A 17,730-nucleotide genomic window follows, 5' to 3' on the forward strand; every position below is an offset into this window, starting at 1 on the left:
AGCAACCCCAGGCTTAGAGGTGGCGATATCAAATAAGAGAAAGTGATAGTTCATCAACAACCAGTCAAGAAGGAACCCGTGGGATAGAAGACAACTTCAATACATATTTAAGAGTGAGCACAGTGGGCAGCCATGGAGTCAAAACGCTTTTCGGTGGGGTCCGAAACTCAGCTTCCGCTAAGGTTCCGGCGCAGTTACACCAGTGACGCAGCCGGCATTGCCCAATTGAGAAAAATCGCGAGCGTCGCGCAATGTATCCCGCCCACCGCAATGTACCCGTGGAAAACGGAGTCAGAATTCACGACGCTCATTGAACAATCCGTGATATCTATTACAGCGATATCTACAGTAATTGACAAGCCTGTCGGGTTCATTTGTCTTGACGACACACCGCACACAACGTTGATACCTGGAGACAGCTGGGAGGTTCTACTAGATGATAGTGACGGAGATTGTGATAAGCCCCTATCAATCTTTCCGTGCAACACCCTATGGGTGAAGGCAGTTCTCGTTCCTACATCTACTGCCCTTATGTCAGACTCTACAAATATGACGAAAGAGGATTTAGACTTACAAAGAAAGCTGCTACTTTTCGGCTATTCTTCGGAGGCGCTTCTTCAGCGTTTTCTCCATATTGCGTTAGACAACCTTCCTTCAATCGAGCACCTGTTGGTTCCCTGCCCAATGGGGCAAACTTACCGCGTGTTTGAAAACATCGGCTTCCGCCCCAGGCCTCTGCAACCCTCATCCTTCAACGGAACCGTACTTCATATCAAATCCGTCAGTATTGTGCCGCAGTTGCTTTTGCGACTTGGTATCGTAGAGGACTATGACGATTTTGTGGTTAGGATTCTCGGTGGTGACGGCCTCATCACATCTTTGCCGGAGGAGTTTTATCTTGACGAGCTGTTAAAAGACCAGAATAGCAACAACAAGGTGATTGTCGCCGAGGACGCCGTGACGCACCGTGTCGCCGGAATTATGTGCCTTGAGGCCTCCATCGAGGATCAGCAAATGATATCACGACAGTACTACACCGAGTTGTACGGAAAGCTTCGCCCTATGCGAGGGCAACGCAACGCCTCGAAAGGTGCGGTCACTTCCAATATGGTGAGGATTAAGTTTTTCTACATTGACCCGGCGTACGCGCTGCGGGCTAAGAGTTTCTTGCCGGTCATATACAAGGAGTTTCCGTTCGTTGAGTACGTTATTATTACTCTGCCGTACGACACCGAAAAGCCGCCGTTCCTTGGGGACTTTGATCATATCCCACTTCGCAAATATTACCCCAGGAACTCTGAAGGTTATCTGATACCGCCGCCCGATGGCCTCTGGATCAACTGCAGGTACGCGGCGGATCCAGTGGTCGCTACACCTGTGCGCAGTGAAAAAGACATAACATCCATCAATGTCTTCTTGGATGAGCCACACATGGAATTTTCTCAACATCAAATCACTTTGTTGAGGGAGGATATACAACGCCTGCGGAGCGGTAGGGAAACCCCTGAGGATGTCGAAGAGTCGAACATCAACAGCTTTGTCTTTTCCTTTGTCACGTACACAGAGAATGTAGGGAGTGAGAAACAGTTACCTATTGTCGTTGGCGTTGCCTCCGCGCGGAAAATTTCAGTTAATGAAATGTATAGTTTACGTGCAAACTATGACCTCGACAAGCTAGTAAACTACTACTCGAAGGCCCCTCGGGACTACAGCGAAACAGACGTAACGCTCAGTTCTGAGGAGGGACGGCGAAAGTTCTTCAGGAACGAGGTGAGAGGTTTGCTCGTTCGCAGTTTCTACGTGAGGCCTGTGTATCGTAGTCGTATTTCCTTCTTGATGAGGGAATTGTTGCGACACACAGACTGTGAGTTGGCATTATTGCTAGAAGATAATGCCAGTTCACCCTTCACCACCTTGTTGCATCAGTTACTGCGCATCCAACCTCGACGAGTGGTGGAGAAACCTCGCCCTCCGGCAAGCGAACCGGTATTCACACCAAGAAGCCCAGAAAGGATACCAAGTAAGGATGTCTCACCCCTTGGTTGCCTTTTTGCCGCCACGCGTAGAACTCTTGGGGACCGCAAAAAACTGGTACATACACGCATTATTGTCGTGGGCGCCGGCTCCACTGGTCTGACGTTTCTTTATCGTCTTCTTACCGTGCCGTACATTTGTTTCACTAACCTGGTGCTTATCTCTACTGATGGCATGCCGGAGCATCCTAACCAACAGCAGAACCTCTGGAGCACCGATCGGATGGAACTACTTGAACGAGAACATATGGGACTCACAGTGGGGAACCCTATTCGCGTTATCCACGGCTCTATGGTCGATATTGAAACTGCCCAGCGTTATGTTGTCGTTGACGACAGCACTTATGAGCCGTATGACTATGTTATTCTCACAACGGGTAGGCAATTTGGCGTGCCTCTTTCCATAAGTAGCCTTCAACAACCAGTGCAGCAGCGGCAGCAGTTGTCACGGACGAGCACACCTCCTGGTGTTCTGCCGATCTCTGGTTCGGCTTCTGTAGAAAGGTTGCAGCGGACCCTGTATGAATTGGACCGTAACCCAGAAAATGTCAGCAACATTGTGGTGTACGGCTCCGGTCTAGACGCCTTTGCTATTGCCACATCCATCATCAACCTCGGTTTCTCACCGCAACGTATGGTGTTGGTGAGTCCGGATGTAACAAATCCATTCGTTGACAAGGACGCCTTTGAATGTGTTGTGAGAATGTGGAGTGCATTGGGGGCGAATACGATGCATGGGTACAAGATCAGTCGCACAGAATACGATGATGATGGTACCACATTAACAACCGTCGTTCTTTCACCCGTGCCCGCATTAGCCGCTCCGGCTGGTCCTGGGACCGATTCCAATGCCCGAAGTTCTGTTGAGATCAACTGCAGCCTTATCGTCTGCTGTGAGGATAAGGATATTGACAGTAATGTACTTTCCACACTGAACAGGCGCTCGATTGTGTTCGACGGTCGCGTCACGGTTGAGTCCAACTACCTCACGACGAACCCGTGCGTATACGCAACAGGGCCTGTTGCAATGTTCACACGGCGGTACGGCACGACGACCAGTTTCGATGAATTCAACGCGAGGGACGTGGGAACAAACTTGGCGGAGGTTATACTTGGTACGCTTGGGTTCGAGGAGTTTGCTACGCCAAACCTTCAGTCGTGCACAGATAAGGAGAACGAATTGCTTGCAGCGCATAATGAACTGTACAGTAAAGTCCTCGATGAGAACGGTAGTCGCAACGCAAATTATGGTGTCGACCTTAATTCTCTGTCGGCGGAAAAGGATGCCCATGAGATTGCAAAGCAAAACCAACTTAAGCAACAGCAGAAACTCCCAGTGTATACCACGCCCGTTGCGAGCCGAATTCGTCTTCCTGGGAAGTACGTTTTCTTCAGTACTATGCGCATATTTTTTGACCCCGCGCAGTGCACGCGATTGTACTATTCCTGTATAGAAGACAACAAACCTTATGTAGATGACATAACAGCCTCTTATCAAGTGGCAACACCTGCCGACAGGGGCTCAATATATAAAGACGTGGAGCAGGACCTTCTTGTAATTTACTTGAACAAACACACGCGACTCATTGATGCTGTGGTGTACTTTGGTAATGGCAGTCCTGAGACGCACAACTATATGTGCCTGATTGGTTTGCCTCACTCCTTGTTGAACCTCATCTTTCGCTATAATGAAGCCCGCACGGACTTGCTGGAAAGCGATGATTGCGGCTCCAACAGCAGTATGAGCGGGAGTAAGAGCACCGCAAGCAACAAAATAGATATTGTTGCTCAAGAAAGCACTCTAAATCTCATGGAATATCTTCGGTCACCAAGGTTGCAGGTTGTCTTTTACGATCGGTTCGTGGAGTTCTACGAAAACCTCCGTAAGAAGATGCAAGAGCATGAGGATGTGATGAAAATGAAGCAGAGTGCACTCCAGAGAATGGAAGTGACACCACGTATTAGCGCTAAAAACCGTGCGATATATCTAGAAAAACTGACGGAGATGCAAAAAGACTTTGCACGGAGGGTTCAGTACGAGCTCATCAAATTCCTCCACGAAAGCAAAGAGTACCTGCCACAGATCATGTACCTGCCAGACATTACGGAGCATGTGGAAAAAAATGAGGGTCGACAGGAGTGATTACTGCAGCGTGTGACGGTGTGCAACATGAGAACCGATGCTGTTGTTTAATCCACTGAGGGGCGCAGCCAAGGATAAGCATTCCTATATATATATATATATATCATTATATGTAATGCATACACATGTTTCAATCACTGCTGAGTCCTTCGGCATCTCTTTTTCACCTTTCGCTTATCATTTGCACGCCCTCTTCTTCATTCCGTTTTCACTCCCTCTCCTCTTGCCCCCGGGAGAATCCCCTCCGTTTTGTTGTTGTTTCCGTCTATACTTGCTCGGTCAAATAGGGAAACTAACAAGAAAGTGGCACTTATAGGGGTTGAGCTCCTCTTATCAGGCTCCCTGATGGCAGCAGCGGTGATCAAAATTGTCACTTCTGTCTTTAGCATTTTGTTATTTTTATGCATTGCATATTGTTTTTCTTCTTGAAAGGTATATATGTGTACATATGTTTGTATTATTATTGTTATTATCACTTATCGCATTCCCTTTTACTGTGTTCAAGGTTCTATACGCTACAAGTAAAGTTTTTTTTTCTCAAGGGCAGGGCAGCCACCAGATAAAGGAAGGGAAGTAATCTGCTTATTTGAATCGAACAACAAAAGCTATAAAAAGAGCAGCTAATTACAGGCAGTTCCGCTTACGACTAAGCAGATTTCATTCAGCAACTAAAGCAACACAGGTATGCTCCGCGTTTCCATTCCCGCACTCAAGACGCTGCAGCCTCTGGGCTCGCGTGTGCTGGTGAGACGCACTCTGGCAGCCAAGCAAACAAAGGCCGGTGTGCTCATCCCCGAGCAAGTTGCTGGTAAAGTCAACGAGGGTACCGTTGTCGCTGTGGCGGCTGCAACAAAGGACTGGACACCGAGTGTGAAGGTTAATGACACTGTGCTACTTCCTGAGTTTGGTGGAAGCAGTATTAAGCTGGAAGGAGAGGAACTGTTCCTCTACAACGAAGACTCGTTGCTTGGTGTTATCCAGAATTGAAGGGTGGACAGTAACCGCTAACGTGCATCACGTCATTCTCTGGTGGCACTTTGTTCCCCTCTCGTGTCCTACACGCTCCGCTTCCAGCCTGGTCTGTTTCATTGCTGCGTAAAGGGTGAGAAGCCGTGATAGCGCGAGGAGTGGGGAATGGAGTGCATGCCACACTTCTATTTCTATTTACACTTTTATTTTTTTTATTTTAATATTACATCATCGAATTTGTCGGACACCTTCCTTGATTTAGTTTGTGTGAACCACCGTAGTTGCTTTTTTTTTAAAAAAAAAGAAGGCAACCCTGCCATCCACAATTGCAGTCGCACATATTTTCACTACCATTCTTTTTTATTCCTTCCCACGGGGGTGGAGTGTGCTAAGTTGTGTGTGTAACATTTAAAATAGCACCGCGCATTCGTACACGGGAAACCTCAAAGGGTCCGTAAAGCAAAAGAAGAGGAAAAGAAAGAATCACGCGGGCATGTTTTGTGACGCTGAAGATGGGGCTGCCATAGTTTCTCATATTCCAATAAGTCCTTTTGTCCCAATACAACACAATAATATTGATGTCTCCGCTGTGAATCGCCTTGCAAACTTCGCCATTCGCTTCGCCAGGGAACACGGCTGGTGTTCCAGTCACCCTTTCAAGATGAGCTCGGGCCCCAAAATTGGAGAGAATAAAGGCGAGAGCAATGAACTTGATGATATCACTGTTTTCTATGCGGGTGTGGAGGTTGAGCTTGCCGAAGAAACCCCGAAGTTCAAAAGAGAGGGCACTCCTGCGTCTCTCTTTCTCTATGCACAGTTATGGCTCTCACATGTAGGTGTGAGCAGCAATGGCCTGTGTGGCAAACTCTTTAGCTTCAAGAAGGATGAGGAGGATTGCAGGGAGTTTCTGGGTTCGTTCAAGCTCACAGGCGTTACCGTGTCAAGAACGACTCGTAAACCCACGCCTATTCCCGCGCCGCGACTCGAAATGATGCGTTCTTTGATCGCAAAAAACACAGCGGCATCGGAGCTGCCCAGGGTTGAGCGTATTAACTTCTCACAGCTCAACGAGCGGTGCCGTTTCGCTTCTGTCCGCTCCCACGAGGAATTTGCGTGTGCACTTCCATCGCACCCGGCCGTGGCTCCGCTGAAAGTTGGGTACCGCCGTGAGTTTCACCTGAGAGAAACCGATTTCGATTTTAACAGGCACGTAAACCAGGTTGTAACCATCACAATGGTCATCAACACCTTTCGAGCTGCTTTGGGTGACAACACAACCATTTTCCCGCGCTTGTTAGATACCGATGTCCACCCTCTGGATGGCGATTTGCTCATCCGAAGGCTACGCATTGACTACGTTCGGGAGGTACCTGCTGACCACGCCGCCATGGCAGTAATGTTATTCTTTCAAGATGATGTCTCAATGGATAATGTCATTGCGTCTTCCACAAATTCGAGAAAAAAATCCCTTACTGAACTTTGGTTTATTGTGCAGGGAATCCCGGCCGCTGAGACCAATCCATTTGTCTCCGCGGTTGGTAAGGTGCTTTTGCGGTGCTGACGAGATATACCCCGGTGAAACACCTTAAATGTGTTCCCCGTTTAAGGACTTCGACGCCCATGCTAAGGGGAGATAAGTTTATTAAAATGAAACATCGTTGAAACACAGGGGGGAAACAAGGCAAAAATTGGAAAGAAAATATACTTTGTGAAGTTCACACCCACGTGCTCTGTTGGTCGAACTGGACCCAAACCGTAATTGCACTCTGCCTTTCCCCACCTTTGCATGCCCGAATTAATGTACATTTCTCGCTTTCCTTTCTTTACAAGTAACCAGTGACCCAGAAGCTAATTACAGGCAGTTCCGCTTACGACTAAGCAGATTTCATTCAGCAACTAAAGCAACACAGGTATGCTCCGCGTTTCCATTCCCGCACTCAAGACGCTGCAGCCTCTGGGCTCGCGTGTGCTGGTGAGACGCACTCTGGCAGCCAAGCAAACAAAGGCCGGTGTGCTCATCCCCGAGCAAGTTGCTGGTAAAGTCAACGAGGGTACCGTTGTCGCTGTGGCGGCTGCAACAAAGGACTGGACACCGAGTGTGAAGGTTAATGACACTGTGCTACTTCCTGAGTTTGGTGGAAGCAGTATTAAGCTGGAAGGAGAGGAACTGTTCCTCTACAACGAAGACTCGTTGCTTGGTGTTATCCAGAATTGAAGGGTGGACAGTAACCGCTAACGTGCATCACGTCCCACATATGGGATGCGAGACCCGCTATTTCCATTATCTATTTTCTTATTATCACTATCACTATTGTTATTTTTAATTACTGTTCGGACAAGTGAAACGATTTTCTCCACTTCCTGTGTTCGCCCATCGGTATGCATCGGATTTTGGGACACTAACATTCATCGCATTGCGCGCGCTTGACGCCCCCGGCACCGGGGCAGTTGTATCAGTTCACTTTTTCCTAAATTTTGGTCACTACGTTTCCCTTTTTAAAAAAAAATTATTCTTTCCCCGGCAATCCCGTTTCGCCACTATTACGCCTCGCATTGGGATGCACAGTGGCAAAGGTTGTCCCACGGGCGGTCAACTAGTGTGGGATACGTTCCCATAATTACACATTTGTGGTAGGTAAAAGCACGTTCGGTATTTTCAGTGTTGCACAGGAGGCCCTAGTGCAGTTCTGCAACGGCGTTGCTGTGACTTCTCTTGACTCGTTTGTTGCATGTGCCCGCGGTGGAGATGTTTCGCTATCGTTGCCGCAACGCTAAAAACCTGTTGCTGATGCGCAACATACGCCGTTGGTACACAAGTGCGGGCAACGATGAGAGTCTACCATCCGCGCAAGGACCACCGTTGGCAGGCGTTTCATCACCAACGCTGTGGAGGAACGGTGGTGTGCTGGGCGAGGGCATGTTGGGAAACCCACGTGTGGCAGCAACAACACCGCAGGAGGTGGAGGAAACGTTTCGCTGCTCCGTCCTTGCCCGTACGGTTAGCAACTTGAAATTGCGGCGTTACCTCCAGAAATTGGAACCAAAGGATCACACATTAGTCCTTGCGGCTCTTCGTGGAGCTCAAGCTGGTGGGCTTCGATTGGATACGAAAACTAACGAAGTGGCCCTCTCTAAGCTGATGGATGGAGGCCAACTGCAGGCAAGTATGGAGATTTATCGGAAGATGATTCAGAATCGTATGAATCCAACAGCAAACACATATGCCACGCTTATGCACATGTGCATCGAGCGGGATATGCCGGAGGCGTGCCAGAAACTTTTTGAGGAGATGGTCAAGCGTGGCCAGTCACCCAACACACGGAACTACGAAATGTATATTGGGTCGCTCGCAATGGAAAATCCGCCCAAATGGAAAAATGCTATTGAGGTGTTTGACCGCATGTCACGGGAGCGTCACGGCAAACACCTGACGGCAGCAACATACGAGTCCCTTATGCGCGTCTACCTGAATATGACGCCATTTGACTGGCGGGTGGTTTACAACTGCTACTATGAGATGCGCTCTCGCCAACCCCAAATTCAGCTACGGTGGGAGACCTATCACTTGGTGGCGGAAGCACTGCGCCGTGGTCAAGCAGGGTACACGCGGCGCCTCATCACGTACTTGGATGCGTGGTTTTGTATAACGTACTTTCGCTCCTGGGAGTTTTTCATGGGCTTCATGTTTTACATCTGCCTGATGTTTCTTATTAAGGGTCTTATTAGTTGGGTGGTTGTCTGGTACTACGGGCGCGCCGTTAACGCAAGCAGGGGTGCGTCGGAGTCTGTCATCTTATAGGGGCGCCCGTAGCACCATACAAAGAGGAACGAGAGCGTAATACCGATGCAAAGCGCCTTTGCGGCACTGGGAAGAAAACAAGGTGATCACGGGCAGCTTGGATGGCCGTATTGAAGGAGGGGAGAGGTGAGGAATGCCCTTCGTCTCGTTGTACGGATAAGTGACGTAGTGCCACAGAGCAACCGATTCAATTTTCACGTGCGGGGGCGGACCAGCTTCCGCTCTTGCGTGGTGGTGTCCAAAACACTTTGTCTTGTCATTCCTGCGCCCCCCCCCCCCCCCCACACACACCCATTTATCCTTTGCGGGTCCCCCTTTTTCTCCCACGGTAGACGGGCGAGCGATACCAGTTTAGCCTATTTAACGTTATTTTTCCCGATAGGACCACCCGCCCCTTCTCGCTTAATGCCTGAGCAGTTGGGCGCGGAGGCACCGCAGCACGTTGTCCCAGAGGGGGACCAGAGCGCAGGATCTGAAGCCGGGAATGTCACGAGGGGAACCAAAAACCACGATGACAGCGATCCTTTTGTCTCACTCCGGCACATGGAAGACCGGAAGCAACTCGAGACACAGGCGCGCGCTGTCGTAACGGCGTTACTTGCAGAGAAAGGCGAGGTGTACGTGCAAGGACTTCTTCAAGCAGAAATACAGCGGGTGAAGAAAAAGGAATCGGAAGCGGCGGCGATAAAAAAGAAGATTTCAGCAGCCACCAAATTGGCGGGAGAGCTGAAGGGGGATATCCGGCGGGAGACTGAGGCAAAGGCAGAAGAGGAGCATATGTGCAAAAACCTCCAAGCGGAGATGAAACGACGAAGCACACTCACAGAGGAAGCTACCAGAAGGATGGAAAGCCGCCGGCTCACCCTCAAGAAAGATGTGGAAACCAGCGTCCGGGACGTGCGGGAGAAGTATGACGATCGCAAGCGGCAGGCGATGGAATTAGTAGAGGAGAACAAGCGCCTTACTGATGAAGTGGCCAAGATGAGGAAAGAGTTCGACGAGGCTCGCGCAACATACGCTGACACCTGCAAGGAACGCGAAACCTATGTGGAATCTCTGATACGTTCCTACCGTGAGGTGACGAGGGAGGTGGAAACGCTGGAGGCTAAGATAGCCCTTGTGCGCCGCGAGCGGCAGGCATCAGAGCAGCGAAAAGCCTCTCTGGAAAAGCAGTTGGAGTCGTACAACTCACAATTTGGCTCCTTGTCAGAGGGACAATCCGTTGAGGATGCGGAAAGGATGGCTAAGGAGCAGCGTGAGGAGGCGGAGGCGAGAATAGCTCAATTAGAAAGTGAAAAGAAAGAGGCCAGTGAGATTCGACTCAGACTTGACAAGGAGACTGCGACGTGGCGTGCAGCACTAGCGGCTCATAAGCGTGAGCTTCCGAGGTTGGAGAAAGCCAAGCTGGCAGCAGAAAAGAGATGCAGACAAGCACAGGAGAGGGCAAGGCAACAGCTGAAGGAGGATGCCACAACAACAAAAGACCAAGAGGATGGCGGCATGTAGAAAACAGCCTCGCTGTACTATTGAGTGGCAACCTTTTCCGCTCTTTCCATCTGCTTTCCCAGGAAACGCGCGGCTGCATGTGTCGACTTCCTCTTGTATTGTGTCTGTCATACTGTTCTTCCCGCCCTACGGCGTGCAAGCACGTAGGGTTTCCTTACCCATCTACTGTTGTGCTAGACTTCGCTTTCCCGATTCTCCTCTCTCCGAATACTCTCTTATTTCTTTTTTTTTTCTGCAGTGAAGGGGAGGTAAGAAACGGGAAGAAAAAGGTGTAGCTCGGATGTGGGAGTTGCGGTGCCGTGACCCCTCCGCCGCAACACGTATATGACTCCTTACGAAGCAGTCGGCATGGTTTATTCCTTTTTTTTTTTTGCCAACCGATGGTAGAGAATGGTGATAATAGGAGCTTAGAAGGACAGTGTCCAGCTTTATGCACCCTACTCCATTATATTCAGCATTCCACATGGCAGACCTTTGAGCACCCGTGCCACGCATCCCTTCAACTGGGGAAGAATCGAAACATTAAACCGCTGCCGCCTTGTTTCCCTCACCGACCCTTCTCCTCCAGTGCGCAGTTAGTGGTGCATCGGCGTGTTCGCTCAAGGTGGCTCCTAGTCGTTATTCCCACTCAGTCAGTTGGGCCGAGAAGTCTGTCGTTTCCTGTAGGAAAATATGCCATGAAGGCCCTGGCGATGCCGGCCACCTCAACGTGGTGCCAGGGTCCAGTTCCCCGTATCATCGGGGGAAGCCAAGAGCCAGCAGAGTTCCTTTCATGGGGAACACTGCTGTGCTCCGGCTAAGGCATCATACAGCACAGGGATCAGCAGCGTCTTGCTGGGACACCGTTTTTCATTTGTCGGTCCCTGGGAAAAAAAAAATGCCATGAAGGGGTCGGCCTCGCTTACCAGTGACGGGGCGTCGTATCAATCTTTGAAGTCCACGGGAAAAGCGTTATCCAACGCTGCCGCCGTCCAAATTATAGCTGGGACTGAGGGACGATATATCTCGCTTCCGCTCCATCAGCTGTCGCCCCTTGCGGTCCATTACGGCTACGTATTTCGCCTCCCTACTGAAGAAACGCCTCCTCAAGCCTGCTCCAACCCCTTCTGTTTCCTCCGGCTCCTTGTAATATCTATCACCTCCCCCCCCCACACACACGCACCCACCGCCGTTCCCGCTGAATAACTTTCCTCTCGCTTCTATTAACATGGCGCGTGCAGACGCTTCAAATAGGGAGCCTTTGACTATGGGAACGCTCGTCGCTGGTATCCTCAACCCATTTTTTCCCGACGCTTTTTGCGTACGTATCCGATGGCGTCTGCGGCCGCCGCCATTTCGCACGTGGGCAACTCTCTTTTACGCCTAAGCAATGGTGGATGGCGGACCCTTCATGGATGCTGATTTCGGTAATGCTCAGCTATTCTCCGTGACAGATGGCTCGGGGGTATCACCTCTATTTACGCTCCTAGAAACTATTTTCGTCGGTAATGCCTTCCTCAGATCTGTGAAGGTCGTCCTGTCCGTCGGACTGCAAAACCAATTCGTTTTGTCTGCGGGTGCCAGCCGTTCTGTTGTCAAGATTTTGACGGTGATTCCGCGACGTTTTCCCTTTGGATTGTTTTTGGCGCCATCTAACCCACTACAGATGTAATGGCATCGTTGGTGTTTTCGACTGCCATCGACACGTATCTTTACCTATTTGCGGAGCTCAGGTGCGCAATGTTTTGGTGAATTCGGACATTCCACAATTCTTTTCATATCCCTTTATAATGCTACATTGAGCAATATCCAACTACAATATCTTCTAAAGTTTCGTATCATTTTCCAAGATGTTACATCGCTGTGCGTAGAACTGGTAACTTCTTTTGAAAGCAGTGCGCCTCTGAATGATGTATATCAAGTTGGAACTTCATTGTTGGTAACTGTTAAACTCTTTTCCATCTATCAATCCAATATCAGCGTCATCACCCTTCTCTTCTGGAATGCGGGTGTCTCAACCAACGTAATGTTGTCTTACGTCGGCCCCAACGGCTACTGAGTCTTGATCCTCGCTCAGTCGCTACAACGTTCCAGGGGTTGCGTCGGAGTTTCCGGGAGAAATGAGTAGAGGTTGGGGGGGGGGGGGCTATTCGCCATTTTTAAACAGTGGTGTAGCGGCCGCACTATCCGCAACTCCATTTATCTTTAGACGCCTGGCCACGCCTATCTTGCTCCAAATGATTATTTTGCATGATGCCGCTCTTGGAGGGACGCACCGTTCCAATGCGTCGGTTTTTTCATACGTGTGTGTGTGCTCGATCTCTCTGGGGTGTGAGTTTGTTTTCCCGTTTCACGATGCACCAGCCGATCCGGCATTCGGGAGGTCGCCCGATCACGACATGTTCGCGCAGCTGGGAGAAGCCAAGATCGATTCAGTCCCTTCCGCGTAAAAGTGGGTTTAGGTCCCGTACGGCATTCCCCTTTGGCTTAAGCATCAATTTTGTGGTGTCCGGCGAGGCGCCCCTACGTGTTCCACGGGGTGAAGCTGCTTTGTCGCGCTAGAAGTCCCATGACACCGCCAGGCGACCGAGCTCCGTCAGCTGCCAAAACTTCCGTGCTGCCTGATGTTCGAAGGGTAGAATGCGCGAGCCACCTGGCTTTGATCTCCTTTCCCTGCGGCGAACCGGATCCCTGCGCAACGATGGACTGAGCGGTACCATCGCATGGGTTGGGTGGGGGGTCCTCGTATATATACGTATGTGCATATGTTGTGGCCGCGGGGGTGTTCTCCTTATCGTCCGTGTCGGCTGCGGTATCCCTGGGTTAGTTCTTCTATGTGCCACGGTTCCCTCTCCCCTAGGGGCATTCCTGGCGTCTATTGGGGATGGGGCGTTTGTTGGTGTTGAGGGGCTTCTGCGGGGTCATTGGATAATGTCTGAAAGGTATGGTTGTTTCAGGTTCGCGCTCAGGGGGTACGGATGGTGCGCGTATGCGGATTACCTTTGTGTGTGCTTGTGCTTCCACTCTGCTCTGCTGCTTAGAACTGGTAGTTGTCAACAAGGGTAGATTTTGTTGCGTCTGTTCCATCGTAAGCTAGTAGCTGTTTTCCCGCCCCTTGCTAGTTGCTTCATGATAATACAGGGTTGTGGTCATTCTTCTACGTAACAGCGAGCGCTCCGTAAGCGGGATCGAATATATTTCCCGCTGTTATTTGTTACCGATTTTCAGGGTGTGCCACTTCGGTTCTGCAAGTGGGATGAACTCACGTCAGCGTCCTGTATCTTGCAAGCGGCAGGAGACGTGTGGGTGAGCAGAACCTAAACGAGTAAACTTGATTTTGAGGGATGATAGGAAAGATTTTCACGTGGAAACCGTCCCATGAAATTGATGTGAGCTGCTTTTTATTATATTTCTTGAACTTTGGTGACATCTATCCACTTTATTCTCAATCATGTGTTTCATATCTACATAGGATAAGATGAGAAGTAGTGCTAATTTTTTTTTAGCGAATAGTAGTAGCGGCGGACTTTCGAAATATCGCCCCCGATTTCGGCCGAGAAGACTTGTGCTGCCGGTAAATCCTTCTGATGTGCATAGCATTAGTCGAGCGAATAATCCCATGTACGCGAAATATCAAGAGGGTATTCGATTGAGAAGGAGGGCGGAGCGCCGCGGTGTAATTGCACTTTCTTTCGTTCCGTCTGAACGCAGCGTGGGTGATGCTTTTCGGATTATGGTTGAGGTGTGTGAAAAGGAGGGGTTCTTCGAGTCAAAGTCGTCCACACCAAATTATCTCCGTAAAGTACGTGAATTAATCAAGCGCGCTGAGACGGAATTAGGGACCGGGGAAAGAGTCAAAAATACGTCCGCGAACCCATCTTTTTACGACATTGGCTTGTCAGAAGCGAGGGATTTATCAAGAAACGCAGATAAATCACGTCATGCTGAGGGCAATATCGAAACGAGGGAGATAGACTCACTGTGGAGTCTACTAAATGCTACTCCACTTGATTCCCCCGTTCATGGGATTTTGGCCTTGAGGGGAAAGGCCCTCCTTGAAAGTATAATTGCTAACACCGTACAACAACAATATCCACGGCTGCGGTCAAAGCACTTGCAGGAAATCATACATGAGTGTTGTAGTCTTTTGGCATGTGGAAGAGCCGCGTTCCGTCTGGGATTCGCTGACGTTTGTGGAATTAATGGGGAGATAAACATGTGGCGTGAACTCAATGTCCTCACTGAGAGGTTCAATACCGCACGACATAAGGCTGCTGCTCACCTCCAACGTGTGGAGAAAGGAGTGACACAACAAAGACGATGGTATTGGAGGGGCGTTCTCAGGTCTTCATCTAAGCGATTGAAACAGTTCCCTGTACGTCAAGGTGATTTACTCCCCCGAATGGAGTGGATAAGGGAGTCTGTGTACGCGTTCGTTGCCTTTGTGGATCTGGCAGAAAAATCAGGTGACAATGTCCGTGTAGTGCCACTGATTGAAAATCTGTTCTGTGGTCAAATATCCTCGTTTGTAAGCACCAACCAGACACTTAAGAAGGCGCATAGGATGGTTGATATGCTGTCAAAAGCAAGAATTGAATGTGATGCCACAACGGAAAAAGAGAAAATACAACAATTAGAGTCTCTTTCTACTGACATTGAAAATGAGCTTGCCGCCCTCGAACAATTCACTGATGACGAGTTAGGAGTTATGAGCCGTGTCGTTCATCCGCTTAATGCTCGGAGCGACAACCGGAAAGAGCAGTTTTCGTCCAGTGGTGGTGCCCATGCGGTGCAAAGTCTTAGGGATGACATCTTCGACGATTACCGGGTAACTCGTCACAACAAAGAGGCGCCCCCTATGGTGATCAACTGTATGCGCCCACAAAATGCTCTGAAAGAGGCTCAAATCATTCTCCGCTACGATCCGAATGTGTCAGAAACATTGTCGTCATCTCCTATAGATGTCGACCAGGTGATCCGAAGGGTCACTGAGGTACACGAAACCAATTCTTACGCTACGCTTTACAATTTCCAGCAGTTTAGGCAGGTTGAATATACGGTTTGCCGGCTTTACGCAGGAAAGCGTTGTATTGGCCAAGGAAAAGGCGAAACCCTGATGGAAGCAGTAAACGAAGCGGCCCAGCACACACTTCTTAATTATTATCTTAAAGACGTGAGCAATGCGAACTCCCGTGAAAAAGAAGAGGACGCTGTCACCGAGGCCTTCAGTGCCACTCCACCTGAGTTGACGGAGGTCCGCGTCAAAGAGGCTACGGAGGAAGAAGTTATTTTTTGACACCTCTTTTCCACAAACATTGAAGTTTAAAAAAACCTACGTGTTGTTTTGCGGATATCGGTTTAGTTTAATATTTAAGTTTGAAATTATTGACTTGCTACTGGTCGATCATACAGAACACTTCCTTCTTGTTATTAAGTGAATTTTCAGTAATTCAAATTCTTATGTACCTTCCGCCACTTGTTTTTTTCTAGGAAAAAGTATACTTGGTATACAGTGGCTCGACAACGTCACGTAACTGTTTAAGGGGGAGTTAAGTGTGCGAGCCGGAGGGAAATGAGTACGATGGATGTCCCGGGCACCGCCATTGAGCAGTATTTCAACCAGCTCATCCAGATGAGGCTTCTCACACAGGTGATTGTATCAGATACTCGGGGTGATACGACTGTTGCGTGTCTCATGGGTTTGGAACATGGAGGAGACGCTGTTGTTTCGTCATCTGAAGATACGTACGGCGTAGCAGAGTCGATAATGGAAAGCAACGTCGCCCTTAGTGGTGCTCGATGCTTTCAGAATTTAGACCAACTGAACCTGGGTGTGCCACTCTATGTAAGCTTTCAGTATCACGATGATGTCGTTGTGCAGACGCTCGATGGGTGCTGTATGCTGACTCTCATCGGTAGCCGGTCCCAAGGACATTTTGTAGGTGGCCTACTAACACTTCTCGATCAAATACGTTCGTGCGAGGCATATCAAGAGCTACTAACACAAACTCAACTATGCTTTAGGTGAAGTATCTACTTCCAGTCGTTTACGTGTCAGAGGCCATATTCTCTTTTCTACATTTCCTTTTATTTCCCTGATTGTCTTGAAGTCGCCATGCGGGGTCTATTTGTGACGTTTTGTTGGTCATCGCTATTTCTCATTAATTTATTTGTGTGCTCGAGCTCTCAGCATCCTGATTCTCTACTCTGGACCCCTTTGCCCTTTCCCTTATTGAACCCCTCTGTGTACAGGTATTTTTTGAAGGCCATTTTCAACGATTTTCGTCTATAGTTATCCATTCTTTCTCGCATTTGTGCTCTTTCCAAACCTTTCTTTGTTAGGCAGCCGGTACCATTCGCAGCAGCAGCCAGAAGTAGACTAATTTGCAAGTAGTTTGTACCATACGTTGTCAAAATCGTGATGACTGTGAACATCGTTGCGCGCATTTCCAACTTACCAACCAGTATTACGGACGCTCACTTGCGGGAGCTAATTGAACCGTTTGCACGAGTGAGGTGTATTATTATGCCCAAGTCTGCTCTTTGGCAGACGTGTCCCACGGGGCGCGCGGAAGTTGTGGGTGCCACGACTGATGACACTATATTGGTATACGTCCATCTCCACGGATCTATCATTGATGGTAATCGAGTAAACGTATCATTTGGGAAAGTAGCCAAATGTGTTCAACCGACTTCTTCATCACGCTTCGCGGGAGAACGGCGGGAGAGGACGTCACGCCGCACGCGTAGTGAAAGCAGGGGGGCGCGGAAAAGACCGAAGAGGGGCGATCGTAGTGGGGAATATTGCAGTAGGGGGCATGGGAAGCGGCAGACAGTGAGGCGGTCACCTACTCCACGGAAAACGAGGCGCTACTCTACATCTCCTTCGAGCAGAAGCTCCTCTTCCGGACGGGACTCGTGGTCAAGCGACAGAAGCCGAAGCCGAAGCCGCTCCCCGTACCCAAGTTGGAGCTAATAGCATTAAGGTAACTGGGCTCTCATTTCAGTTGGGAGAAGTGAGGTGTTCTCAATCGAGATTAACGAGTTGGCGCACGGATGTGTTGTGCGGAAAATGCGTGAGACGAACAAGGAGTTGTTCCGTCGATATGTTTTTGTTCCCCTCCTTCTGGCAGATAGTTGTTTGTTCGTTGAAATTAATACTGGTTTAATGTCTCTTTCCCCTCAATTTAAGTGGATGCGCTCTTACACTTTCAACGGCGCTGTCATGACAAGAGGATATTGTTATCGTAATATGTGTATGTGCACTTGTATAAGCACATGCTATATATATACTTTTTTAA

The 17,730-nt window shown here is 49.2% G+C and overlaps 9 protein-coding genes across 9 annotated transcripts, besides 3 other annotated features; all 9 read left to right on the forward strand.

Annotated features, from left to right (window-relative positions):
• Positions 1-17,730: part of a sequence feature (sequence corresponds to BAC RPCI93-27M11) that runs on past both edges of the window.
• Positions 133-4,176, forward strand: Tb927.7.1310 (hypothetical protein, conserved; the record flags this gene model as incomplete). The annotated part of the gene is made up of 1 exon (XM_840662.1): positions 133-4,176. The coding sequence occupies one exon, from the start codon at positions 133-135 to the stop codon at positions 4,174-4,176; it is 4,044 nt and encodes a 1,347-aa protein (XP_845755.1).
• Positions 4,861-5,163, forward strand: Tb927.7.1320 (10 kDa heat shock protein, putative; the record flags this gene model as incomplete). The annotated part of the gene is made up of 1 exon (XM_840663.1): positions 4,861-5,163. The coding sequence occupies one exon, from the start codon at positions 4,861-4,863 to the stop codon at positions 5,161-5,163; it is 303 nt and encodes a 100-aa protein (XP_845756.1).
• Positions 5,347-5,371: a sequence feature (AT_rich).
• Tb927.7.1330 (hypothetical protein, conserved) lies at positions 5,639-6,706 on the forward strand (the record flags this gene model as incomplete). Its single annotated transcript, XM_840664.1, has 1 exon — positions 5,639-6,706. One exon carries the CDS (start codon positions 5,639-5,641, stop codon positions 6,704-6,706), a length of 1,068 nt encoding a protein of 355 aa, XP_845757.1.
• Positions 7,058-7,360, forward strand: Tb927.7.1340 (10 kDa heat shock protein, putative; the record flags this gene model as incomplete). Its single annotated transcript, XM_840665.1, has 1 exon — positions 7,058-7,360. The coding sequence occupies one exon, from the start codon at positions 7,058-7,060 to the stop codon at positions 7,358-7,360; it is 303 nt and encodes a 100-aa protein (XP_845758.1).
• Positions 7,892-8,944, forward strand: Tb927.7.1350 (hypothetical protein, conserved; the record flags this gene model as incomplete). The annotated part of the gene is made up of 1 exon (XM_840666.1): positions 7,892-8,944. The coding sequence occupies one exon, from the start codon at positions 7,892-7,894 to the stop codon at positions 8,942-8,944; it is 1,053 nt and encodes a 350-aa protein (XP_845759.1).
• Tb927.7.1360 (hypothetical protein, conserved) lies at positions 9,350-10,450 on the forward strand (the record flags this gene model as incomplete). Its single annotated transcript, XM_840667.1, has 1 exon — positions 9,350-10,450. One exon carries the CDS (start codon positions 9,350-9,352, stop codon positions 10,448-10,450), a length of 1,101 nt encoding a protein of 366 aa, XP_845760.1.
• Positions 11,135-11,327: a mobile genetic element.
• Positions 13,908-15,725, forward strand: Tb927.7.1370 (spliced leader RNA PSE-promoter transcription factor, putative; the record flags this gene model as incomplete). Its single annotated transcript, XM_840668.1, has 1 exon — positions 13,908-15,725. The coding sequence occupies one exon, from the start codon at positions 13,908-13,910 to the stop codon at positions 15,723-15,725; it is 1,818 nt and encodes a 605-aa protein (XP_845761.1).
• Tb927.7.1380 (hypothetical protein, conserved) lies at positions 16,002-16,457 on the forward strand (the record flags this gene model as incomplete). Its single annotated transcript, XM_840669.1, has 1 exon — positions 16,002-16,457. One exon carries the CDS (start codon positions 16,002-16,004, stop codon positions 16,455-16,457), a length of 456 nt encoding a protein of 151 aa, XP_845762.1.
• On the forward strand, positions 16,851-17,405 carry Tb927.7.1390 (hypothetical protein, conserved; the record flags this gene model as incomplete). Its single annotated transcript, XM_840670.1, has 1 exon — positions 16,851-17,405. The coding sequence occupies one exon, from the start codon at positions 16,851-16,853 to the stop codon at positions 17,403-17,405; it is 555 nt and encodes a 184-aa protein (XP_845763.1).

Source organism: Trypanosoma brucei, chromosome 7 (genome assembly GCF_000002445.2).
Source record: "Trypanosoma brucei brucei TREU927 chromosome 7, complete sequence".
Classification (NCBI taxonomy): domain Eukaryota; phylum Euglenozoa; class Kinetoplastea; order Trypanosomatida; family Trypanosomatidae; genus Trypanosoma; species Trypanosoma brucei.